The sequence below is a fragment of the Amblyomma maculatum genome, unplaced genomic scaffold (genome assembly GCF_055883805.1).
Source record: "Amblyomma maculatum isolate TAMU_Amacu unplaced genomic scaffold, ASM5588380v1 scaffold_13, whole genome shotgun sequence".
In the NCBI taxonomy this organism is placed as follows: domain Eukaryota; kingdom Metazoa; phylum Arthropoda; class Arachnida; order Ixodida; family Ixodidae; genus Amblyomma; species Amblyomma maculatum.
In genome coordinates, this window is record NW_028146738.1 from 18,433,377 (window position 1) to 18,460,608 (window position 27,232).

The 27,232-nt window shown below is 50.0% G+C and overlaps 1 protein-coding gene across 1 annotated transcript; it reads right to left on the reverse strand.

Annotated features, from left to right (window-relative positions):
* Positions 1-20,426: 20,426 nt before the first annotated feature.
* LOC146172291 (notch-regulated ankyrin repeat-containing protein A-like) lies at positions 20,427-25,002 on the reverse strand. Its single transcript, XM_084586036.1, has one exon. The coding sequence runs from the start codon at positions 24,935-24,937 to the stop codon at positions 24,623-24,625; it is 315 nt and encodes a 104-aa protein (XP_084442162.1). The 5' UTR covers positions 24,938-25,002; the 3' UTR covers positions 20,427-24,622.
* Positions 25,003-27,232: the final 2,230 nt, after the last annotated feature.

Genomic DNA, 27,232 nt, shown 5'->3' on the forward strand with positions numbered 1-27,232 from the left:
TAATCAAGCCCTTGTTTAGATTTAGAGCTAGCGCACTTTTGGAGAAGCGAAGAAGCCGCTTACCCAAAAGTTGCTTTCCCGGTGCTAAGAACGGGTCAATCATTCCAGCCACATGTTAGAGCACCGAAAGAAACTTCAACCACCGGATTCGTTATCAAGTTAAGCCTTCACTAATGATGAACTTGTTGTTTTCGCATAATAAGTTAGTGATAATTCATGTATGGGTTAAAAATTTCTACTGCTAAAAGACCTTGGATAAACTCATCCTGAATTTTTTTTATTTCTGTATCATCGCTTCAACTGCAATTTCAGCATGTCAGGCCGGGCCGGGCCGGGCTCAGACCATTTTAGTGTCGGTCCGGGCTCGGATCTGTAGCATGAGGCCCAGCCTGGGGCTCAAAATTTAGGCCCGTGCATACCTCTATGCTAGACTCCTTAGAAGCGACGCCGAGGACAGCTGGGAACCGTCGATAAATTAGAAGGCGCAAAAAGACAAAAAAAAAAAAAAAAAAGCCTCTTCCGCAGGACGGGACAAGCATGCATATGATGTATCTGGAGCTGTTTCCTGAGGCGTCTGGCTATGTATGCTTCTTCGGCGCTCGGCAGCAGGGCCGTTGTTTTTATTTTCCGCTCGGCGCGTCGAACGAGTGGTGCTTGAGGCTTGCATGCCTGTCAACACTTCCGATTTGCCTGGAAGGAGATTTTTGACCGAATTTTCCGATTGTGCGATCACTGCCCTTAATCTCCAGATAAGTGGCCTGTGCCGGCGTTTGCTTTCTTTCTTTTCTTTCTTTTTTTTTTTTTTTTTCGGCAGTTGGAGGCGGCGCGCAGCCGGTGCAGCTTCGCTTCGCCTTCGATCTCGGCCACGGTGCAAGATGATCTCGGCCAAAGGATGGCGCCTCACCGCGCCTGGCGTTGACGGGTTGTGCGTAGCTTTGCCGAAACGCCGCGCCATGTGACTCTTCTGCATCGCGCTCGGCCGCGTGCGTCGTGTTACCGAACTGCGCCGACGGCGATGGTGTTGTGCTCACCTCTCGGAACCATACGGAGGCGAAACTTCACGAAGCGCGAAATCTCGTTACCTTGCACGCCGTACTGCTTGGGTCTGTCCCTCTCGTATGGCTTCCAGGGGGAAACCGATTTAACTTTATTTTTGGTTGCTTGCCGGCGGTATTCTTGTAGCCATGTATTATGACACCCATAAACGCAGCACTAAACCAGAGCAGCTAGTTTCAAAGGGCGTTTTCTCTTGCTTCTTGCGGCGAGCCACGAACACGTGGCAAGCCAGCAAGCGTACACTCCTGCGATGGGCTCCGCTCTCGCTGTTCGTCGACTGCAGGTTAGGCTGTCCAGAAACGAGAGCCGAGAACGGCGCTTTCAGTTGGCATTTATGTTTTTATTTTTGCGCGCAGCCAGAATGAAATCGGAAGACCTGCGAACGACGGATCCAAACGACCGCTCTTCTAGGCGGAGCCGAAACTGCAGCCTCTTCTCACTTTCCTCTCATTGCGTTTTATTTTGTTAACAATGACACCATGAGCCCCGTTGGAACCGCTGCGTCTGCAGTGACAAAGGTAACGCACACGGACGATGATGGCCATATTCCGACGCATGCCGGAGCTGATGGCGGCGTTGACATCGAGGCACCCTAAGAGGAACAGATGCGGTATGCCCCTAGGTTTCAGTGAAATTAAAAAAAAAAAAGGAGGGGGGGGGGGGGGGAGGGGGTAGTTTTGGAGAGCTTTATGATTTTCAATTGGTAAGTAAATACAAGGAGGTTACCGCAACGTGATCGCGAATATCTGCAAATGTATTCGCGGGGAGGATGTCACAAAAGGGCAGTTATGCAGGAAGAATGATTGCCTGTAAAGTTTATCAGGCAGTTAATTTGGTCACTAACTACAAGGTGATTAATAAACACTCATTACTTGTCCAAATGATTCCTGTCATTACTCTCGTAAGCTGCGTTTGGCTACCGATGAAACCTAGCTGAGGAAGTCGGATTGCCTGGCCCCGTAGGATTTCTTTCACACGCTCGGAGCGCGAACGAAGCCCTCTATGTGTCTAATCTCTTTTTTTGTTTCAGTCAGAATATTTTACTTTTTGCTCGGCCGTGAGCGCGTACTATACCGATAACGACCTGCTAAGCGAATAGCCATCGGTAAATAGCAAATAGATCGGTCACATAGTATATATATATTCTGCGAGTGCTTACCAAATGCTCTCCATCCAAATCTTATTCTTCTTGTTATTTCCTTTTCATGGTCCGGATCTGCGGTTACTACCTGTCCTAAGTAGACATATTAGATTATGACTAGCAGCTTACCGGTATCGCTCAAGAGGAAAGTATACAACAGTTGCATCTTACCTGTACTCACCTATGGGGCTGAAACGTGGAGGCTAACCAAGAGGGTTCTACTTAAGCTGAGGACTACGCAAAGGGCTATGGAACGAAAAATGGTAGGGGTAACATTAAGAGATAGAAAGCGTGCAGAGTGGGTCAGAGAAATAACTCAAGTTACCGACATTCTAGTAGAAATTAAGAAGAAGAAATGGACATGGGCAGGACATGTAGTGCGAAGAGAGGATAACCGATGGTCGCTTAGGGTAACAAACTGGATTCCAAAGGAAGGAAAGCGTAGTAGGGGGCGGCAGAAAGGTGGGCGGATGAGGTTAAGAAGTTCGCAGGGGTCAAGAGGATGCAACTAGCACAGGAGTGGGCAGATTGAGGAATTGTGGAAGAGGCCTTCGCCCTGCAGTGAGTATAGTCAGGCTGATGATGATGATGATGATGAAGTATAGGTACGGCTTGTGACGAAGATTAACTTTTTCCCTGTGTAATTGGCAAGAAAGTCAACCTTTCAATGGTTCATGAATGTTCGAGTAAAATCGCCCTTTTGCCCCAATTATGTGACGTACACAGTCCCATAGAAATATGATTTGCGGAAATGCGTATTGACGGCCCACGAGGTCTAGTTACTTTCTGCCCCGTAATCTCGTTATAGATTTCATTATGTATGCGAAACAAAGGCGCCTATCGAACAGGCCGATACGACTGTCACCGGCGTAGCCGCAGTTTTATTTCGGACAGCGTGCACAAAACGAGGAGAGAGAAGGACTTAATATAGATATGGTAATTTAGAGTCACAAGCTTATACTTATTTGGAAGAAAGTGTGCGCAGTCCAAAATGATCGCGGCAAGCGCGGGAAATAACCGGCCTGGAAATGCCCCGCAAGTACTCATTCACTGCAGGGTCGGTTCGGCCAGTATACGCCAGCAGCACGTGAGAGCGGCTGGTACGTTGGCTCACCTCTGATCGAGCTTTCGGCACGCGTAAAAGACACGTCCGAAATAAACATACAATTTTGGAACCTACGTCGCTTAATGTTTTCTCTCGAAGCTCTACGTAGCTCTACTTGTCCCCAGCTGAAGATATTCGCCTAGCTTCGAAGTTTAAAACGCGGAAAATCAAATAAAATTTAATTATTGACGCTCTTGAGAAACCATGCATCGCAAAAAGATCCCGGGCTTAGCGCCCTCTTATGAACGAAGATGTGACAGCTATATATTTTCTGTGCAGTTCCCCACACTCTAAAGCCTACTTTGTATAGTTTGAGATATCAGGAAGCAAAAAATGCAGGTTTCTTCAAAATCGTTTCAATCGCGGGACGCCTCTCGTACTCGGCTTGGCAACTACCGGATAGAAAAAAGAGGGGAGAGTGATGCGGGCGTTCTGCTGCGGCGCACATTTCTTCGAGGCCTGCAGCGAACGATCGCATGGCCTCTTTTTGAGAAACTTTATGGCCTGCATGGATCAAACCGTCAGCTCGCCAAGCATTTTCGGACATGGAAGGGCATTTCGAAGTTGGGGAAGTTCGGTCTTCATGCCCCGTTTGTGTCAGCGCGCGAGGCGCCGAGCGAATAACACAAACAGCTATAACATACACTAGACCTTTAGAACACTTGCTTTAAAGGTTTCCGTGGATGGAGTGCGTGAGACGCGTAGAAATGTGGTATATGCTAGTCAGCCTCGAGTCTGTCCTCAAGTTGATAATGCGTCATCGCTTTTGTCGCTAGCTAAGCGGCTCCTTGGTTGCAACGCCGCCAGCTCTGTCCTGGCTGCAGCATATTCGTATATGCAAATATATGTAAGCACTTGTATATGGTTGTTAGAAATGCGGCGGCAATCAGGAAAAATGAGGATGCGTGAGTTTCTGCAGCGGAAATATTCTCAGCTGGATGCATGTGAGGTCACTGGCTATCATTTCTCTTCCATCCAGAATTCGCTATACTTTTTTGCGCCGTGTGCGAGCGATACTACTTTTTTTTTTTTATTTGCGCTTTCCGCGGGTGGAGGCAATTGTAACCAAAAACTTTTCTCGTTTTCCCGCCATCTTGCGCGCCTCGTTTATCCCCTTCCCACGATTGTCTCGTAGGTGTAGTCTCTGCGCGCGCGTAACAAAGCGTAGCACATGTTGCTCGCTACGCGAAAAAAAGGTTGCCGGAGAAAAAAAAAAAAAAAAAAAAAGAAGCCTTGCCCGAAGAGGCGGCTTTATCGCTCGACCATCGAGCGCGAGCGACAGGCGGCGCGGGCAATCCCGGCCGAGCCGTGCGGCCGATCGGCCCGCTTCTCAATAAACACCGCCCACTGCGTGGAAGGCGCCGCACTGGCTGCGGCCGACCCGGTCGTTCCCACGGCAGCTGCCGCCGAAGGTGGCAGGAGCTTCTCGAAGGCGGCGGACATCGCACTGGCCGCGGTCTTCGCCAGCAGCGCGCTGCAGTCCCTGGGTCCCCCTCGCGACAGTCTGCAATCGCCAATTCCAGGTGTCTACACGCGCTATGCTGTGTGGTGGTGCGTGCGTCTGAAAATAATTTATTTTCGCACGTGTAGCTTCGAAGTGAGCTCAGGTCAGGTGTAAGCATTTTTCATTTGTTCACACTTCACATATGGCGTATGTAGAGACTATAGGTTCACTACCCCCCCCCCCCCCCCCCCCCAAATTCATCGAAAAAAAGAAAGAAAAGAAAATAGTAATAAAATAAATGAAAACGACAAAAGGGGGGCAAATATTTTCTCTAAATTGAGTTTTGCATTTAAAAAGTTCAGCATCAGTAGACTTGCATAAATAAGAATTACATAACGCGGGTTAAGTTAAATTTGATTCTTCGATTAAAAAGCAACTTTTGAGAAGGAAAAACGGGGCTCCTCTATGACTCCCTCCCTCCTCCCTCCCTTCGGCTCCTCCCTGGTTCGATGTCTTGACACTTTCCCTCTAAAAGCGAATTCCAAGCGTTCTGTCGAGTTCACGTAAACGCAGCAATGGACATGCACGCCACAGCTCACGTATATTAACAGCTCATTAGACCCAGTCAGAGGAAGAAAATATCAAAATACGAAAGCAAAGAGCATGGTGAGACGGCGTCGCTTTACGATAGCGCAGCCGTCCGTTTTCAGGCATTTCTCCGCAGCTCCACCTTCCCGCCGTCTTCTAGATGTGGACTGTTTGTTCACAGTCATCACGCGCTAAGGCATTCACTCAGTAGAGTAAGCATCTAGGTTTTGTAACAAATATAGACTTAGCGCCAAAAATGACGACGCAGAGGAAGACATGCAGCGAAGTTTCTTTTCCTTGGTTTTCCTAGTCCGGTTTGAGCGAAGAGCCCGCAGACGCCCACTCCGCCTGATCCGTGCATATATGAGCGCATCGAGACGATTCAGTAAAAGCTTGGTAGAGTATTAAAAGAAAAAAAAAAAAGACTAGTGTGGCTAGATATTGCTAATTTTCGAAAGGAGCAGGAGAAAGTCACTACTTGCAATGCAAGTCTGCATCGCATTGCAATAGCGCACCGTTGCGCTGTGACCACATATTTTTTTTTTTTTTAATATGCAATGAGTTACAAAAAAATTTCATAAGTGTTTTATTGTACTTGTGTTTAGTGTTAGTGTTAGAAACGGGATATAGCACGGCGCTGTACTACCCTTATCTGAACGACGAAGCGGCGGTAACAGGCAACGCTGAAAACGCGCCTCTCTCGTCGGGTCCCGTCGCTTCGTGCGGTGCGCACCAGCGGCAACGACAGGCGCTGGCGTCGTCGTCGCGCGATGCATCGCCAAGGGTTGTCGCCACATGCGGTTACCGCTTTAAATGACTGCGAAGGAAATCAACGCATCGGTTGGCATCGTTGATAACTGCAAAGGTGCGATCTGAGTAGGAGAGATAGCGAGCGAAGTTAATGGCTACATATCTGCATGGAAATACTAACTCAATAAGGCGATATCCCGGCCAATGATAACGTATAGTTAGGCGACGGGTACACAAGAATGCCTTCGGTGGAAAGATAACCACTTATTGCACTATTATTCAGCGACTATAAACCATTTTACAGTGCGGTAAATACTGTTATGGGTACGGCAATAAATTGCACATTCATTTGCGATTAGACGGTTGCTAGAAGGTATTGCTATATTCCCCTTGCTCATGCACTCGCGTAAAGTGGGCAAAGTATAGGGTTCGACTACGGTACTTTGAGGCTTAGGTGGATACTAATGAGTAATCTCTCCCGTATAACCTTGAGGCACATGGGGGATGGCATCAGACATCCTGGATGAGCACTTGCTAGCGTAAACGAGCCGCTGTCAGTGAGGAAGAAATATATCAAATCCAAAACTGGGGAGTTATAATTTTTCATTAGCAAGTTTTGAAAAGAGGCGCCTCAAAGAAAGTTTATCAAACGAATTTTCGTCAACTTACCTACGTTTTCGTGTTAACAGTGTTCCCATGCATAGTCATGTACGGTCAACCTCGAATCTGTTTCCGCGTCTAGTCCGGATCACTTAGCTCGGGTGTCCGACAGGCAAGAATTGTTAATTTAAACAGCGCGAACAAAAAGACGGACAAGATAAAAGGAAGCCACAGTTCAAGCGCTTGTACTGTGACTTCCTTTTATCTTGTCCTTTGTCTTCTTGTTCGCGCTGTTTAAATTAATAATGAATGTGTACCAACTCGCCCAACAAAGTATCTTGATAAGCAATAGGCAAGCATCTTGCCCTCCGTAAACGTATCGCTCATAACCCAACTCCAAAAGCTGTCATCTGTTCCCCTTTCAAAATTTTCAACCTTATTTCTTTTCGGTCGCGAAATACGCAGGCCGGAATATCCGATCGCCGCGTATGCGTTCGGTCCGGCGTACGGAAAGCATGTGTGCTCGGCCCACGTCAAAGCGGGGCGACCCATTCTGGCGGCCACGCGTAGGCGAGTGCGCTTTCCTGTTTATTGGTCTCCCATCGACAGGGCGCTTTCCCAGGAGCCGCCCGCTGGAGTGGAGCTTTCATGTTCCACATTCCCGGCCCGACGCCCATTATTTCCTCTCCTCGCTTGTTTCTCACGTGTACAGGTGTCTCCGAAGAATAAGAAAAAAAAAAAAAGAGAATGCGTATATTTAGGAGTTATATGAACGTGTGCCTTTCATCGCGGGCTCTCCAAGAAAACAAACAGAAGAACTATTGAGAGCAGGCCCGAGCGAACGTCAGCGATCGAGATACCTATCTTACCATTGAAAGCTTTTTTTTTTTTTTTACTTTTTTTTTTTCTTTTTCTTTTTTTCCCGTTCTATGGCGCGCGCCAACGTCAGCGGAAAGTGCGGAAAACCTGCCGCTGACGTCAATGTGCACGACTTGGCGGGGAGCGAAACTCTGGCTGCCTTGAGTTGAGGCGGGCATGTATTTGCTGTTACGAGACGCCGTTTAATATCGACTTAGAAAACAAGGAAGGTGGACAAATATAGATACTGCTTAAAAATGGGAAAGAAAGATCACCTAACCGTCCCAGAATATACATCGCTGCGGGCTACACACGAGGCAGCTTGGCATCAGCGGCGTCGGTTATCCCTTCAGCTAACAAAAAATGTCGCCGCGCCTCTCCAACATTTTCCCCGCCCCAGTATTCGTGTGTGTGTGTGTGCGTGTGTGTGTGTGTGTGTGTACCGGACATGCCTGCCATTCTTTCCGTGTTGAGCGCGCATTTGGGGAACGGCGACATGCGGACCACAGTAAGGAGGGTGTTACGCATTTGGAACAAAACAGACACAAGGCATTATTACTTGTGGAGCAGATTATAGCCGACAGTCGCACAAAGGCTCTGGGGGGCAGAAGGTATTAATATTGCTTTAATTTTAAAGCACTAGATGTTTGTTTGTTTGGTTTGTGGTGTTTAACGTCCCATGAGAGACTCCGCAGTGGAGGACTCCGAAAATTTCGACCACCTGGGGTTCTTTAACGTGCACTGACATCGCACAGCACACGGGCGTGTGGGAGCGTCGTAGTACACGCCGTAACAGCAAACTGGTGGATGTTTGTTCTTTTCTACTGGCTTCATTTTGACCTGTTCGCTTTGTGAATATTGCATTTATATCCAGCAAAAAGGCAGGTAAATATATTGTTACGTATCGATAAACGAGAAGACAGCACAACATGGAGACAGTCTGAAAGATGATTTTAATGGCTGCCCTAGCGCGAGGGTTCCTCTCGCGCCACTGACGTTCTTCTTCTTCGCAACAATATCAAATAACGAGCAAATAAATGACATTCTCGCGTTCCCCTGGCGGACAGAAAGATGGTTATCCAATTGAACGAGAAACAATTTCTTTTCTCGGGAGCGGGCAGCGAGCGCTGAGTACTTCGTCTCTCTCTGAACCCTCTGAATGTTCGTGCTAATGTCCAACGCATTCGTGACAATCATCATCTCGAGCGCATGCATTTGAGGGATAAACTCGACGCTTCTAAAGTTCAGCGAGACTTCAGCGAGGCAGAAGAGTGCATTGACAGTCTTCCGTACTGAGTAAAACCAGGATGCCGTAATGCCCATCGTCCGACGCGAGCGCGTGCTGTGCGAAAAAAGAAATAAAGAATTCCACTCCCCTATCGCACTCATTTGTTTTTGGTCCGCGGGTATGCCGAGGCGCTCCCTCCCCTCGAAGGAGTTTCATCTTCATTGTATCACCTCGGCATCACGCGATCGCCGCACACTCGGACGAACCGGCGGCCAAGACGCACGCGAAGTGCGGGTGAGAATGGTGTCGCGAAAACGGATCGCTTCCTTGGAACGGTCGGCCGGTTCGGCCTTGCCAAGGTGGAACAGCCGATTGCATCGCGCTGCTGGTGCCGAGCCTGATGCGGCTCGTGCGTGCAGACGTTCCTCTCCCGCTTCGCTCTTTTGTACGTTGATTGCTGCTGCTCGCTCGGAAGGGCGCAGTGGGAAAGACGCGCCTCTGCGTGCGGCCCTACGCTTTATAGCGGGCCAATGCATCGACATCGTGAACGGAAACGCGCAAGGAACGACCCTGGAGGCATGCGAGGAATGCAAGAAGGGATGCCCCGAAGGGTTGTGCCACCACCATCGTTGTCATCAGCCTGCACGACAACGACCTCTCCCGACAGACCTTCAGATAACTCTTGTGTCATCCCACATCTCCGCAAACTACTTCTCAACTGTGTAGCTGACTCTCCTTCACCCCTCGATATGTTCGCCCTCTCTTGTAATTCATTCTTTTGCCATAAGCGACCAGCGGAACTTGTGCTTAACCGATATGTACGGAATGCGTACAGCCTTTGTCAAAAGTAGACAGTCCAAGGGGTCTGCTTTCCTTTCAGTCGTGCTGTGGGGCCCCTGTATCGTCTGAAAGACTGGGGCCCTGGACTGAGGGCCCCACCCATGTCGCGAGAATTCCCTTTGTCTGAATAGTTTTTCATTTATTCATTCTCAGGATCGGCGTGGACGAAAGTTCCCCTCACCAACGAGAAACTTGAAACCTTGGCGATCAGTAACGGCCACACGGCGTAACAGCCCAGAGGCCAAAGCTCCCTTCTGCACTGCACTTCTGGCTGTATGCTACCAATTTCAAACGTCGAGGCAGTTGAGATGGTCAGCGCGGAGCGGCGCCGCGTTGGCGAAACGCGATGCTTTTCCCGGGTGAACCGCGACCGCAGCGTGAGTCTCGGATCACGTTGACTGCTTGGCCTTGTCGGCCAGCGCACGTAGCGCGCGCCATCCTTGGGCTCGTGTGAGCAGACAGCCGAAGGGAAATGAGGCGTAAAATTCTTAATCGCTGCGCTAAACCGCGCGGCTACAACCGGAGAGCGCCTGAAGACGCAACGTTTCTTTGGACAGGTTTCGAGTTACATAATGAGCAAACGGAATATGTCATTTCATAAATCGAAAAGACAAGCCGATTACTTTTTGCAGTTCATGAAAACGGTATGAGCGTTCCGGAAGGTTGCGTGTTCTTCTTAGGTCCTCCAAATCGACATGGTGATGATGATGAACAACAACCATTGATACACCAAATGGTGACCAAACGAGTCTGGCAGGCGAGCAGTCATCGCACTGTGTGTGTGTGTGTGTGTGTGTGTGTGTGTGTGTGTGTGTGTGTGTGTGTGTGTGTGTGTGTGTGTGTGTGTGTGTGTGTGTGTGTGTGTGTGTGTGTGTGTGTGTGTGTGCGGGGCAATTAGAGCCATCCCTGACCCCTCGTTCCTTATTCTTTATTGATCGGTTAGTATGCAGACACAAGCGTCGTCATTTCAGGGTCGCGGAGGGGGCCCACGTCATTTGCGGGGACTGTTATTACGCCCGCCTCGATACCCTCCCGCAGCCCATCGCTCATCGCGTCAGCTGGGCGCGCTCTACAGTCGTGCCGAGAGCGGTTCCGACTGTTCCCGCAGGCGGCTTTCTTGGCGGCGAGGACCGCGACGAGCCCGTGGGGCGCACTGTCGCGCCCAGCCTGCGCATGGGCGTCGCTGTGGATGGCGGCCAAGTTTGTGGGAGCGCTCGGCGGCTAGCGTGGCCCTGGAGGAGAAAGGCGGCTTCCGAAGGCGAGGCTGTGGGAACGACGCCGCTGTGACGGATCGACACCGATTCCGCGCGCTTCCTGGTTCTCTGCCGGGGAAGCGCGGCCTCCCGGCACAATGACTTCGCCGTGCCGCTTTGTCGGCCTTTTCGGCGCGCATCTTGAGCCATCGGCGGCCCAAGAAGAGCAGTGCACAGCGATGGAAGGCATCGCACTTGGCGCAGAGGAGGGCACGGCAGCCAGCTCTGCCACGTGCCGCGTTCCCTCTGACTAAGAACGATTCTCATGCGAAGCATATTAGTGGGCCTCTCGAAGGTGATGGCTGAGACCGATCATCGCCCAAGTGGCAAATGCAAAAGGAGTTCTTTCTAGGAATCTCAATGAATATTAGCTTGCCTCGAAAACTGTTTTTGGCACAATCTGCACAATGCAATAAATTCTTGTTCGTTTATGATCGGACAACTGACGTCACGAGCATACTCTGTGCCTATCTAGTCAGGATGAACTACGCAAGTTGAACAGCCTGTGCTCTCAAAGCGCGGTGAGCCGCCCTAGCAGCCATGGACTCCCGTACAAACGGATTGTAGCCTGTTGCGCGCCTACATCTCGGGGCTTGACCGTACCTGTACACGCAACCGGCAGTCGATACTGACGCAGGATATGTTTAAGGCGAATGTGTCATTAACGAAAAGCTGCCACGTGTCGGTGATTTCCTGCAGCTATGTTTTACATGTATAGCAAGACCAGTCCTTCCAATTCGGCTCAGAAATATCATTTTCTTGCCATCGTCTTTCCCTAACAGTGACCGACGAGAGAAACAGAATAAGGGAGTGAACATTTCTGAACGCAGAGATACGCCAGTGGTATCTTCGCACTAAGTACTATAATTACAGTAATGTTATACAAATATGGAGGTCGTTGCTTGATTACAGCCTTCGTTCTAGCGCAGTTTTTCTTCCGCTTTTGGAGTGAGCTTGTAGATCAAAACATCATCTCGTCAATAAAACGGGAAGATAAATATCTTAAATTATTCTGAGTGATTCTCTTTCGCTGCAAAATTCGGTAACGTAGAATAGCTAGCGGAAGAGCTTTATCGTAATGAATGCTGTAGCCTGAAAACAGGGGAAAAGACACTAACACTGACCACGTATACGGAACGAAATATAGGTTGCATAACCACTCCAACGTTGCGCAAGAGAAAGGCGAGAAAGAAAGGCAAGCGAGCTGTAAACCTAAGGTGTAGCCGGACGTTTGGCTTACTATGGAAGAGGGAGGGGGGGCTCAATAATTATTAAAGTAAGACACAGAGAGGTAGAGAGATGCGGCGCTCGACCATTACTTTTATGTGCATCGTTATGAAGACACTCTTACGTCTCACTTCTTCTCTACTTTGTATTATGTCGACAGAAAAGCGCACAGAAAGCCGTGCATTAAATTCGGTCGCAAAACTCTGGACAAAAAAAAAAAAAAAAAAAAAGGCAAGCGAGGGGGGGTATGAGCAGCGCAGTAACTGAAATTTTGAACATAGCACGCAAACATTCCTTTCGTATCGCACAAATGCATGCAGGTGATTTGATTTATGCACATACGTCTGCGCAGAGTATTGCGGCGAAGCCGGCGCGGATGGGCTTCACAGTATTCTCTGTCTAACTGCATAGCAAACTCACGCAGGTGGCGTTTCCCCCAGATAGCGTCACCTCAAGGCCTTACATTTGTTCCCGCAAATGAATGATAATAAACCTTGTTGCAGTCGTCACAAGTGAAGACGCAGTTTATTTTTCTATATTTAGTTATTCGAAAGACTCTCAATCTCCAGGAAGGAGTCTTACGTGGAGTGGTCGTCAACAGAAAGTGGAAAACACAAAAAGCAGCCCTCAGATCAATATGCAATATGTACATATATAGCTTCCCCCCCCCCCCCCCCTCTAAAAAAAAAAAGTAATGTTACAGTATTGTACTTGGGATTGAAAACCATGTATACTGACCCTAAAGCTGGAAAATATAAAATTGGGGGGGGGGATATCCGACAAGAAATAAGTGTTAGAGTCGCTTTAAAAAGGTACCTATAAGGTCGCAAGCTCTTGAGCAGCGAATAACAAACTAAAAGAACCAGCGCATTATCTTTGATGACTAGTGCGTTATGAATGGTGGCGATGCACCAGGAATCCAGTGCTTTATGGCTCGTGAAAGGGTTGTGGAATTGCTAGCCGTAATTCGGCTTGAAGCTGAGATGATTACCCGTCGGAGGGAGCAGGATACTGACTGTGGATTGTTTTTGAAAATTTCTAAGCAGAGAGGTCTTCCTAAGTGATCCTAGTGTCACAAGTGATGGCCACAATTTTATGTGAGAGAGGGTGACAGCAGGATAGCTTAGGGCAATTTTAAAGATTCTAGCATACGGGAGCGGGCGACTGATTAAGAGTACCAACGAAATCATTCACAGATGATCAGTGGGAGTAACGCGGCATATACGCCAAAGCATTCCTTTGCTGTATGATTATACAAACAAGTGAGAGAAACATTAACGCTCGTTTGTGATCCATTTAGTGTGCGGCGGAAATGACTTAGACCTCATGAGATCTCCTGCAGCCGTCGAGATTCTTTCTTTTTATTTTTTTTTTTCCGAGCCCGACGGCATTATCGTAGCCCTGTAGTTTGGGAAACGGACACTCCCAAACACCTCCTATACGTTGAGGTATGTCCGTGAGTTTTAGAAAATATGCGAGGATTCAAAACGGAGTGCAAGCTAGGGTACCTCCCCTGTGTTCGATTCCATCTCACATTTCTGTATGAAAGAAGCTGCTCGCGTTGGTAGCTCCTTTCAACTCAGCCGTGCCATCTGGAATCGTGACGTCACACAACTCGCCGACCAATCACGGGTCTGGCGACTTCCGATGATTGAAAACAAAGTACGCGCCGCGCGCCATTGAACCTCCGAGCTATCAGTGCCATGCCAACTATAATGCCAACGCTCCTACTTTTTTGAGGCCGCCAATGTTCAAACTTTAGGTGCAAGGGGCTCTGTGTTTGTCACCTGCGAACTGTCATCTGCCAAAAGCGTGCTCATTATTTTTTAGGCCACGAGGCTTCAAACGGTCGACGCACCGACGGGTATAAATTTTTCTTTTTTTCTCGACGCGGGGGAATTGGCATGAAGGGTCGCACGATCAGGTGGCAATCTTCAACGGAGGAGTTCCAGAGCGCGCCGCCACTGCCGGCTCGGGCCTCGTGGGGGCGGCCGCCGAAGAAGGGTCGCCCGGGAAAAAAGACGCCATCGTGACGGACCTCTGACCCTGGCCGGCAGCGGCGGAGGAACGCCGCCGGAGGTCAACCAGACGGCGCCGCTGACCCCTTTCGCACGGCCGCTCTTCTCGCTCGCCACCCCTCTCCCCGGCAACTTGGCTCCCTCGTGGTGCGTCGGAGCGTTTTCTGTATGCCGCCGTCGCGGTGTCGCTACCGTTACGGCCTCCTCCGGACGCCCCGCGTGTGTGCGAGGAGGTGCGCAGTTCCTGCAGCGGTAATGATATGCTAAATGTGCCGCGACTGTGGTTGCATGAGAGCGAATGCGGAATGTCTCGTGGGAGGGAGAAAGTAAAGATCCTTTTTCGGCTGTATATATATATACATGGCTGCACCCTTGATGCGGTGTCAGCTGGAGGTCTAAAAACGGAATGCCGCCGCAAGCGTGAGCGCGGAAAACGTTCACCTGCGAATGCATTGCTGGAGAATTTTGTTCTTCGTGTGCGTAAGGGCTATGGTACAACACGGATAAATGGCAGCAAGGAAATGGGATCCCGTAACCATGGCCAATGAGGTTTCCTTGTGTCTAAAAAAAAACATGACCACCGACGCACGAGAAATAAACACCTGAACAAGAAGAATACGGAAGAAGGTACAGTTTCGAAGTATTTCATCGTCACTACCACATGTTCGGCGCAACCAGTATCTATCGGGCTCAAAAAAAAAAAAAAGTGCCTTTGGAAGGATTCCCTCGAAATAAAGATTGGTCAAATGGGCCCTTGCCGCAGTATAAATGTCAGAGCATTTGTTATTCGGGTGTGGCTGCTGCCGACAATCTTGGGAGCTGAAGCAAATGCGGTCGACGGCCGGGACGAAGAGGAACGTGGAAGACAGTGCAGCTCTCTGCTGTGAGGTGACTGAACTCGGTGAGCCGACCAGAAAATGTAGAAAGTTTCCCACTTTTTTATTGGTAGTAAACTGAGGCTAACAGCTTCTGAAGGAATGCCAACGACATCGGGCCAGCTGCAGCCAGGTGAGCGCTTCCAGGATTCCACTTTGAGAATGGTTATTGCGATGCTTTACAGAGTAAGAAAATGACTAACCACAAGTAAAAAGCTCTAATAATTTGGGACGGGTGGGTACTATATATAGCATGTACTTAAGAAGGTGAAGATGCTGACTTAAAAAAAAAATTGCTTTGACAAATACGTGCACACTGCAGGTGCTGCTTGAAAACAGAAGACGTCCAAGGGGGTTCTATCTGCCATGAGTTGAGGAGCAGGGAATTGAGACAGTATCGCTGCTGGGATTTGTCTATGGACCAATTTGGGAATAACATGACTTCATTGGTGAACTTCTTTAATTAAAGTTTAAAGCTCTCTGTATATCCCAAAAGGTTTCACTTAGAAAGCTGTAGCGTCGGAAGAGAATGAGTTTCTAGTGACACCCACAACCACGGCGCTAAATCGTCCGAAACACGTTGAGAGGCGATGCAGGGGCCTTGCCGCTAACGGAGCGCTCAAATCACGCGCCCTTGTTGCGAAGGTGTCCGATTCGTGCTCTATGTTCACATTTTCACACGATATGGAAGTGTCAACGAAAGCCAAACTTTACCCCCATCCCTAAGCTCACCCGAGAGGCCTGGGAGGCGGCCCTGCTAAACTGCTCCGGATAAATAATCAACGAGCAAAAGCAGCGGCTTCGACCAAGGACGTTTCGGACTAGGCATGTCACCTATAGTTCTGCGGGGCCATATGGGCTCTGCCCTCTCACTTTTGTAACAATAAATGTTGTTCATCATCATCACTTTCGCTGTGCGATTGTTGCTACATGCATTACGCCATTTTATAATGACGCCCTACAAACTCACAAGTTTAGCAGGTATATCGTGACCTTCAGTAGATGAACGCCTCACTGAAGGTTTGAATGGCTCCCTTGCTTTAAATGTGACATAAAAGGTTCGTTTTCATGGTGGGGCTGTACGCGTCGCCTATATTCGCCCTTGAACCAGTCCTGCGCGTGTCATGTGCTGCCTCGCCGCATTTATTCTGACCCGAGTCGCCCTCGGTACGTGAACAGGCTGTTAACAAGTTATATATGTGTATAGTCTTCGCCGCATCGGCATATTATTTAACACAGGGACACTTTTTTCCCCCTTTATCTAACTCGATAACCAAGAGAAATTGTGATGCATAGTCAGGCTATTGCTATAGGAGGTGGCTTTGATGTTCAGTTGCTCTGGTCCCATGGTCACCAGATTTGGTCACGACCGCGGTGGCGCGTTTCGACGGCGACGAAATGTACGAACGGCCGTGGGTTAAGCAATTCGAGTGGTCGAAGCTTTCCCCTTGGGCGTCCCATACAGCCCACGAGCAGCTTCGGGATGTTTAACCCATTATACCCATGCTTATAAAACAATGCACATCGACATCGCGTGTTGGCCCATGCCGGGATCTTCGCTGAGCTTGGCGAGCTAAATATGCAGAAGCATAATGTTCGCTGTAATTTTAATGGGGTCGAAGTTTTTAAATTGTATGCTCGTGCACGTACTCAAAAATGAGCCCCATCTGCACTATATTTATTTATTTATTTTTTTTTTTACGGAGGTAACGTTTTCACCACCACCACCTTTAATTTCCTACGCGAGTACAATCAAATATAAGAGAACATGCAAGTCTTACCTTTCCGTTCGTGGCCGAAGACCTTGTTTTGTGCACTGCAGCGCCCATTTCTGTTGATGTTAAATATGGGTGTGAAAATGACTCTAGCGTCGATATTGTTTTTCACAACATACTCGATACTGTCCTTTAGGCAGTGCAGCCAACCTATTCCTCACCTGCAAGACATGTGGACCACGCACCATTCTTGATAAGCTGTTTCAGGCGTAACGATTATGCGTATTTGTACTATACAGCGTTAGACCTTGGCACACTACTCGCTGACCATACCCTTGTCTATGCGCTATAAGTGCAGCGGTGGCGTAGCGGTAGAACATCCGCCTCGCATGCAAGAGGACCTGGGTTCGAATCCCGCTGCCGCGCAATTCACCGGATAAAAAAATAAATCCACGTGTCAATGGAATGCGACCTGATGCCGGTGAACACTTCCGGCAAATCACTTCCTCACCAGAACAGGAGTTGGCCACACTAGTGCAGTAATTGGCCGCAACCTCTCATGATTAGTTCCATAAAACCTCGGCCCTCAGTCACCAGCGGCTGCGGAACAACTGACCACGGCGGCGGTCAGACCTGTGACGCAGCAGGGGGTGCTAAGAGTTCCTGGCTCCGCTGCACAGGCCGCCATAGGAAACTGACCCTGACAACGTTTAACGCTAGAACCCTGGCTAGTGAAGCTAGTTTAGCAGTGCTGTTAGGGGAACTAGAGGGTATGAAATGGGATATCATAGGGCTTAGTGAGGTTAGGAGGCCGAATGAGGCATATACTGTACTGGAGGATGGGCATGTACTGTGTTATCGAGGTTTACTGGAGAGGCGAGAACTGGGAGTAGGTTTCCTTGTCAATAAATATATAACGGGTAATATAGATTAATTCTATAGTATTAAAGAGAGGGTGGCAGGCAACGCAATTAGGCTTCATAAGCGGTATAAACTAAAGACTGTACAGGCCTGTGCACCTACATGTACTTATGATGACCAGGCAGCTCAAAGCTTCTACGAAGATGTAGAATCGGCATTGCGAAAAGTAAAGACGCAGTATACTGTACTAATGGGCGACTTCAATGCCAAGGTAGGGAAAAAGCAGGCAGGAGACTGTAGGCAGTACGTGACTCTATGCCATTGGTTCTAGGAATAGCAGGGGGAGTTACTAGTTGAGTTTGCAAAGCGCAGTAACTTACGAATAATGAATACCTTCTTAAGCAATCGTAAGAACCGGAAATGGACGTGGAAAAGTCCTAACGGGGAGACTAAAAATGAAATTGACTTCATAATATGTTCAACCCCGCCATTATGCAATATGTAGACGTAATCGAGAAAGTGCGATGCAGTGACCACAGGATGGTGAGGCACCGAATTGGTCTAAATCTGAAGAAGGAACGCAGCAGATTAGTAGGAAAGAAATCCATGAACGAATTAGCGGTGAGAGGGGCCTTTCATATGTTTCATGCACGAACTCGAAAACTGCCCGAAGATTTGCCGAGTGCCGGCCGCCATCGGCACAGTGAGAGCCGGGGCAGCGACGCTTTCGGTCGACGATGTAGTCAGCGGGTAACCAGCGACAGCGTTCCGACGAAGCCGTGGGAAACGCCGTCTGGGAGTGGATAGACTGCCGCGGGCGTTTTGGGGACCTTCGTGCACTGTAGCGCACAACAGTGGTTCCTCTCACTGCGCGCCGGATTTCCTCGGTTGAGAACGCGAATGATGGCGACGTATTTTTAGACACCTCCTTCTTTGTTTGCTTCTCAGTGCACGGTTGTTCTTATGGAGGTCTCAAGTTTCGCGTGTCACTTGCTTTATACGCAAACGCAAGCAGTGAAAATGCTTCAGCGAGAGCAAGAATTTGCGTGTGCATTATGGTACGCGGACGTTTTTTTAACTAACCGGACCTGTCCACCGGTTCCAGATCTCAAAGTGCTGTTTAGGTTGATTTGACTGGAAAGCACACACCCATGTGCCCAGTGCGAACGCTAGCAACGTAATCACCCTCATTCGCATAACGTGCAGCAGTCTCTGTTTTCTAAACCATCATGTCAACTTTAACATGGTGACTATTTGGACTAGTTGGTGCGAATCTAACATGTTGAACCATCGAAAGAAAGAAGCACACGGGATAGTGCTGTCCCATGTACTTCTCTTGCGCTTCTGTTTCGATAGTTCGATATGTTAGATTCCTTATGTCAAGTTTTGTTGTGGTATAGTACGCTCTTTGCTCTGCTCCAATTGTTTCATGTTTGGCATTTCTTAGTGTAGCCCTAATTAGCAATACCAATATATGTTGTTTTACGATACGCTCCAAAGAAGGGCACTCTGTTGGTCTGCACAAATGACAGAAGACGGTATATTGGGAAATGACACGGCATACATGTATACGAATGTGTAAATACGCAAGTAGTATATATGTGAAGTTTCATTTACTTTTCTTTGTTTAGGAGAGCTGCGTTGTTTTTACTCAGCATTTTGTGCGATGAATAAAAACAAAGAGAAAATACACATGCAAGTTGAAAAAATGAGCTGTGTGACATATTTGGGCAATGACCGGAAAAGGCGACAATTGGAAGATTGAGAAAAGAATCACGTGTCATATGAAACAGCTTGGACGTTTGGCCGGATACATAGCTGTCGCAGTCGGCTGCCGAGCCCAAGGTCAGGTAGTTTTGGGTTGACGCACGTGCCCGGTCATTTTCGAGTAGTGGCGTACTCGTTTTTGCGAACCATAAAACGAGAGGTCCCTAGCTGACGCAGTCATTGGGCTTTGCTGGGCCACCAGCACCGCTTGCATGCCCGGACGTCGTCGAACGACTTGTCGAAATTACCGCGGTGGACTAGAGTGTGCAAACTGTATGACAGTGGGCCCACAATGCTTCCCAGTTGATCAGCTTTATACCAAACCAGTGAACACCGCTCGGAAGTTGCGGGATGCAGCGGCGCGAGCGTGCGATGGTGTGCACGCAGGTGAAGAGCAATAGGCGGAAACAATTTGCATGCGCTTGTTGAGGAGCACGGTACTTATGTAAAAATAAGTATATCTGTGGAAAAAAAAAATTGCTTTGCTGGTGGTTATAGTATGCACCAGCATACGTTAAGACGCTGCGAGTGTGTTCGTTATGTTGCATTTCCGACGGTGGACTGCGGCGAATTTGAAGCACCTTAAAGACGCTTTGCGCCCTACGTTTAGACATTTAGACCTCTCCTGTCAGCGACATTAGAGCCCCTAACGTACTGGTCACTTCTCACACGTAGCAGCAAGAGACAAACTTGCCTTTCGGTTTACGTGAAGCCGCTCTCCGGCCCGTCTGCGGAGGTGACCCTATACGATCCACGCGTAAACGAGGCGTGAACGTGACCTGAGCAATTAATGACGGACGCATGCATATGCAGCTTAGCGAATCGTCTACGTGATCGGAGCCAGGTGAAAGCAGGAGTGCCATCCTTCCCTGAGCGTTCTCTCTCGAGCTTCGATCTGCACTCGATAAAGACTTTTACAAGGGCGTCACATAACGCACGTCGCATGCTTAATAGAGGCCCTGAAGTTTCACCGGACACGCGCACCTGTTGCAGGGGGCTTTCCCGTGCCTTTCTTTCTTCGTAGGGAAATAGAACAAACGTGACAACGCGGGAACAGAACAAGAACCACGGTTTTATCAAACAATAAACATTTTAATCGAACAACGTGTTGCGCAGACATTCACTGTTTTTGTACACACGTACATACAAGCACGCCACATTTTTCGCGGCAGAAAAAAAAAAACTAATAAAAAAAGGCTGTACAGAGAACTGTCATTGCCTGCGGTAACGCGATACAAACAATAAAAATGCACAAACACTGGGCGACATGATCATACACTCTTCTCTCTCATATTTTTGCACAAACGCACAACGACACTCAGAGGCGTTAACAGGGTTCGCATTTACTCACAATGATGAACGGAAGCGCGGAGCTTCCTTGTCACCAACGCATGCATGCATAAGCGATTCCTTCCTTCCCGACTACATACGCTTAACACATAACAAATAAACGAGTAGAGACGGTGTCACAGTACAGACAACATTTTTCGACAGGACTGGGATCTCGCAGTTCATCCTTCCTTGTGGAGGAGCTGGGCTGAACGGTGGGCTTTCCGCGGAAGGAACTTGTAGGCATATGGCGCCAGGCCGTCACCACTGAGATCTTGACAAGGTCAGCGCACCCCAGTAGCCTACTTCACGACTACCGGATGGACAATAACGGGCCAGCAAATGAAGCTGTGAGCGCGGATCTGAATCGAGCCACGTGGTGTCCCCTCCGCACTTTACTGATGCCCATTCGTGCAGTTTCATTCACTGACCCTTTAGCATCCATCCCCAGTTGTGATGGGAAAGAAGGTGATGCACAGGCCTCGTTAAATTCTCGGTGGTTACGTCCATAGGCGTGCTGACAGTACACGGCAGTGCGCCCGAACCAAACGTGTCACCGGATGCTATACAAAAGGATGATGGAATACCCGTGTCACACGGCACTTGTCGAAGGTCATGGCCGCCAGTTCGATACGGTATAGGCGAAGCGTGATGTCGAAGGCGGCGATGCCACACGCAAGCACAAAGCAGTATATGCTTACAATTTAATTTATAATAATAAAAAAAAAACATATATAAATAGGCAACTAGACTGAATCAAGTTGTCAATGCGTGATCGGGTACGTTCAGTGCGAATGCAATCATGGATTTCAGCAAGGATTATATGCAGAGGTGCTTTAACGAAGATTTAGTAACGAGTACCGCTTTGGACGGTCCATGGTCGGTCTCTGTTCTACGTTGCGTTTGGCCGCGCTACCTTCGACATTACGCTCCGCCGGAGGCCTCCGCAACGAACACGCCTCATTTATAACAAAAAGGAACAAAAACCAAAGTTAGCACCAACGACAGCTTTGAATCGAGACAGCATGATTTTCCGCACGACACAGCAGAGGCCGGACGGGAGAAGAACGTGCCGTTGCTTTCTTCCCACGTGCAGTCTCTGCATGGTTGTTTACATGTATATATTTGAAAAAGCAGCAAGGCGCAGATCAAAAGACAAGTTAAGGTGAATTTTTTGAATGATGTTGACAGCGAGATTGCTGTACGCTAGTGATGCAGTGAAAAACTGAAACCGTTGATTTCTTTAAATTCAAATGCCTATTAATTTAAACCTTGCTCCTCTTTCGTCGGAAGCAGCAACTTTCGTTCTTTCGCTGGCCAGCATGGGCGCACAGTGTAGCCGGCACGTTTTCAGTGTATTCAGGTTGTAACAAAACACTCCTGCATGAGAAGCAACATTGCCCAATTCTTGCTTAACAAAAGGTTAAGAACTTCGCAGTCTGCCGAGCTCCCTCATTTAGTTTTTCATACTGGCGCGAGCACACCTTTCCTCAGAAGTACTTCCGCTTTGAAAGCTCTCCGAAGGGACAAATGCTCATTCTCGCTTAGGCGTAGCTGCGCGCCAGGCGCGTTTGGATATAGAAGTACCCGCATTCCAGCGCCTTCGGATCGTCAGTGTGACAAGGGTAGGAGAAGTTTGGCTTGCATACCGGGTCGGCCACATCGTTTCAGCCCCGCGGGTTCTCCTGGCATGTCCGAACTCGAGCTGGCCTGGATGACTCAACGTAACGGCGGCGGAGGGGAGGGGTGCGGAGCGGGCCACTGTGAATAACCTGCAGCGTCCTTGGAGGATGGTGCGCAGCACAGTTCGTCAAGGCACTGGCCATCGCGCACCAGAGCTCCCCGTAGCAACACCAGTGGATTGCACGAAGGGGAGGATATCGCCGACACACACTCTAACTCACACACTATAGCAGCAGCAGCGGCGGCGCGCGCGCATTTCCTTCGGAACGAGGACATCGGAGGGGCCGTGAGAAAGAAGAGAAAACAGCGGCCGCGTGGGCGCTCGCTAATGGCGCGCCAAATCGTTTTTTCCGCCGCGCGCAAAGGGACGAACACCGAAACGCGCGTACACAACCACACACAGACGCATACAAACACCACACACAGGGGCGGAAACAAAACGTGACGGAATGGTCGGCATTGCTCGGCTGCGTGGTGGAGGATATGATAGCGGCGGGTGGTGACGAGGGGCCCGGGCCCCGCGCACCGACCGTCGGTTCTCATCATCAGTCCCCAACGCACCGCGAGCGCCATTGTGGCTATGCAGCAGCTCAAGGAGGGCGTGTTTCGTTACCGAAGCCCATCCAAAAGGAAGTAATACGGAACGTGTGAAGAGACTCACGTAAAGAAAGGGCAGTAACAACAAAGAAAAAAAAAAAAAAATAGCGAATAGGCTCGCAAAGAGAGAGAGGGTCACGAATCCCGTGACGAGCGAATGCTTTTCGTCAGGGCGGAAGAGAGACGACGATGTATCAGACGCTTTTTTATCGGCTATGCGCGATAGATGAAAATGCACATGGCGAAACGCCAAAAGGGTGCAGTGTCGCATCTAACTGGCTACAAGACAACTGCTCTCTAGAGTAATAAAAGTAAAATGACGTATATAGCTTGGAGTTTGCTTAAACTCCAGACTATATTAAGAAAAAAAAGGGGGCTTTTGAAAATTAGCGCGTCTGCAAGGCTCGCTAGGATGAAACGGTGTATTTAGACAAAAGTTTTAAACAAGAACCTATCGCATTAAAGAAGGGTAGTTTTCTGGACCAGCTGATGCATTATTAGAAAAAAAAAAGCTGGGAAGTGCGCGTTCACAATAGGAGTAGAGAGAACGATGCTGGAAATCATTGTCCTCTCTACACCTTTCTGAACGTATCCCTGTGTTCTCATGTTTTTCCATTAATTTATTGCACGAATATACCATCCAAGTTATGAAGCTGTGCACTCTAGCAGTACTCATGGACCACGCAACGGACGCCAGTGAGGGCGTTTTAGAATAGAGAGACCCTATTGATTAGAGGGAATAACGCGGCGCGAGTGGCCATGCCCAGAATGAGAGAAGCACCCCTCGCCCCTTTCCAGAGCAGCATTTTACGCATGCACGCGCCGCGCTATTCCCCAGCCCGATAGCGCCCTTCTATTCTAAAACGGGGCAAAGGACACGAGCCATTGCATTGCGTGATCATCTGGTAAACGGAAGGTCCCGATGTGTTCGCGGAGGCCGTAATGGGCTCGGTGGAGAATTTGATGGCTCTTCGCGGCGGAGACACGCATGGCCCGGAGACCTCCGGCAAGCAAAGGTCCGGCAGGAGGTAGCCAAGCGAGGCGTCGCGAACGGGATGCGAAAGGTGACCCTGAGGTGAGCAGTGCTCCATGCGGCGGAGAAGGAGAGTGGGAGAGAGTCCGGTCCAGTCCGGTTTTTCGTTCCGAAGCCAGCGGGGCTCACAATAGGCAGGAACGAAATACGAGCAGGGGAGGGGGGCCACGAGCGACGGAGATCCGCCGATAGCATCGCTATGCTGGGAATGAGATTAGACAGGTCTGGAGAGGAGGCTGCGCGCGCCTGGTCTGCGCCCACCGCTGCATTCGCGACCATCTCGGGAACGAAAAAAAATAATAATAACAACAAGGCAACAACATTCGGTAGCGTAACTAAAGCACTATTACTAGGCAATACGTAGAAGGAACTTGTTCGCTGCAGGCTTTGGAAAATGTAGCCGTGCACAAAAACGCGTATGTACAGAGTGCCGTCAATGCGGCTCTGCAAAACGTGCCACGATTCCAAGCTGGGTCATCGTAGCAGGCTTTGGTTCAGTACCTTGATTACGCCGGGTCCAGGCCCCCGAGGACGGCGCGAGAGCGCCGGCATTCGCGGGAGATTACAGTAGAAACGGTCGGTCTTGTTCCTGAGATTTGATTGGTCCAGCCGAGGTTAGCACCGCACAGTTCCATACAGGCCATCGTGTCCACACTACCGGCGGGCGCCGCTGTTGGAGATGAGATAGAGCGCTATGTCCTGGTGTCCTCCGTAGGCGGCGATGTGGATGGCCGACCAGCCGTCGCGGTTGGCCAGCCGCGTGTCGGCGCCGAACTTGACAAGCAGCTTCACCAGTTCCAGGTTGCCCTCCATGACGCTCTTGTGAAGCGCAGTCTGGCCCTCGTGGTCGTAGAGGTTGACATTGAGCGAGCCCTCCCAGCGCTGAAGCAGGCGCTTTAGCTCGCTCGCGTCGCCCTTCTTGACGGCGCGCTGGAAGACCTCCTGGGACACAATCTCCGTCTGCGACATCGCTCACACACTCCACACGCACACAAGCGGCGACTAGATGGGCAGTGACCGGCGCCGACCGCTCGCTCGCTGCCATTCAGTTCCTCCAGCGGCGCTCGCGCCTTTTTGGGGGAATCGTGGATCCGCCAGGCGGCGCGGACCGCCTTCGCGCGCGAGCGCTCAGCCAATGGAAGGCCGGGAAAAGCTTTCGGATACGTTACAGCGCGCCCCGATTGGCTCGCAAAGTTGCAGGTCTGATTACGTTCGGATTGGTGGCGCCATCCCGTGGGATTTGGCCGAACTGGCGTCGTTCCGTGTTGCGGTGGAGCTGACCCGTGGGAATTCAGGGGCTCCGCGAGAATCTTCGCGCTCGCGAATTCTGCTGGTCTGGACCAGCTCGCTAACGGTTGTTTCGCTGTCCGCTTGATTTCACTTTTCGGTCGCACTTGGCTGCATCGCAGCACGATAAATGTACTGCTTCTTAGGTAACACTAGCTTCCTTGGGCAGTGGTAGAGTTGTATTTTTATGTGTGACAGTATGAGTGCCACAAAGGCGAAACCTGTCCGTCAGCAGCAGCGTCTGTGTAGAGCCTCCAACTGCCGACTATGGAGTCCCGGCTCAGTTTTTGAGTGCTCTAACCACTGAGCCACCGCGGCGGGCCATTGAAAATTAACGGAGTAGGAATCGAACCAGAAATGGAATAGATTGGTGAGTGACATGAAAATGCTTTCACATTTCCTCAGTGTCAGTCCAATGCCTTAAATTTTTCTGCTTACACTATGTGACGCAAGGAAATTGCCATCATTCACAAAAGTCTAACCCCTCCCTCTTCTTTATGTAGTCACGACCATGTTGGCTTCGTTAAGCAGCAGGAAGGGCACCTCATATGCTATTGGAACTTTAATTCGCTCCTGTCCATGCATCGCTCAAACTTGAGTGCGAATTGGTACGGATTTATGCAATATTTCGAAGAATGATCCTCCCCATGTGTTCAACGGCAGAGGACTAACCTTTCACACTTTTCGTTTTAACGCCTATGAGAACCTGTCGTCCCTGCCACGGGTGAGCGCACGAAGACAAACTCTTCAGTTCACTTTCGTACACTGTCACGGCAACCACGTCTGCATCGCGGTGACCGAGCGGCCCGCGGCTCGTCGAGAAAGAAGAGGGGAAGACGGGCTGCTCTTGGTCGGCCCGCTGTTCGCATCGTGTCCACCGGTTGCGTGCTTGGGGCGCACGCAGCTCAGTGATGAGCGGTCGCGCATGCTGGGCATAATTCTGTTCTCAGCTACGGCGCAAACGCTTCCGGACATCGCTGGTTAGGCCGGGCGCGGATCAGCATAAAAATGCAATCGGCGGCGGCCGGGGCTTCTGCAGCGTATTCCGTTTCTGGCGGCAGCACGCGAGGTGTATGGTGCTCACACGATTTACGAGTGCAAGTCGCGGGAACGTGCTTTCTATGGTGGAGTACGGACCATTTCATGACTGCGAGAGGAGAGGAGGCGCGGTCAGTGTAGCGCGACAAAAGAAGGAGACGAGAGATGCGAATGGTGGCGCAGCAACGCTGGATGCTTTCTCCTAGTCGAAGCGGTAAAGGCGTCGCAGGTCGGCGGGTTGACAGAGCGACAAATGTAGTTGCCGCATTTGCTCAGCAATGATCCAACGATCTTCGTGCGCGCTCCTCCGTCTGACATCCCATAGCGGGCGTGCGGTTCTCTTCCTCGCTGCCGCGAAATCGCATGAGCGATTTTCGCTCGCTCCGAGTTTTTTCGGCTTTTCGTTCCCACGGCAGCAGCGACAGTGCGACGCGGCGACCGCCACCGACACTCGGAGCGGGCGAAACAAAAGCAGGCCATCGCACGGGGCGACGGGCTGGTGAGGAGGCGTCGATTTGCGTGTGACCTTGAAGACGTCACGAGAAGGAAAGGCCCCCTCCCCCTTTTCTGTGCGTCGTCTCCACTGCCGCTTTCCCACGAAGGTCCGTTCGCCGCCACCCTTGGGAACCCTGCCGCCTTGCTCACCGCGAGCTAGCGCTGAGGAGGGGACCTCTCCCTCCTTTCATGCTTGTCTACTCGGTCGTTTTTGGGTCCATCTTCCGTTTCTGGCGCCCTCTGAATGAGGAGCGCCGCTCTCTGAGCTGGCGCGAGTTAACATTTTTCTTTTCTTTCCTTCTCTCTCTGCTTTCGTGCGTTCACTTCTTTGCTTCTTCTTTCCGTCCTCTCACGGCTTCCCCGGTCATTTAAATGCACTAGCGCCCAGGGCGGCTGGAATTTTAACCGTTGGAGAAGAGGGCCCCGTGCCGTTGACGGAGCCTC

Excerpts from the sequence above, each read along its gene's own strand:
- LOC146172291 (XM_084586036.1), bottom strand. The coding sequence starts at position 24,937 with ATGTCGCAGACGGAGATTGTGTCCCAGGAGGTCTTCCAGCGCGCCGTC.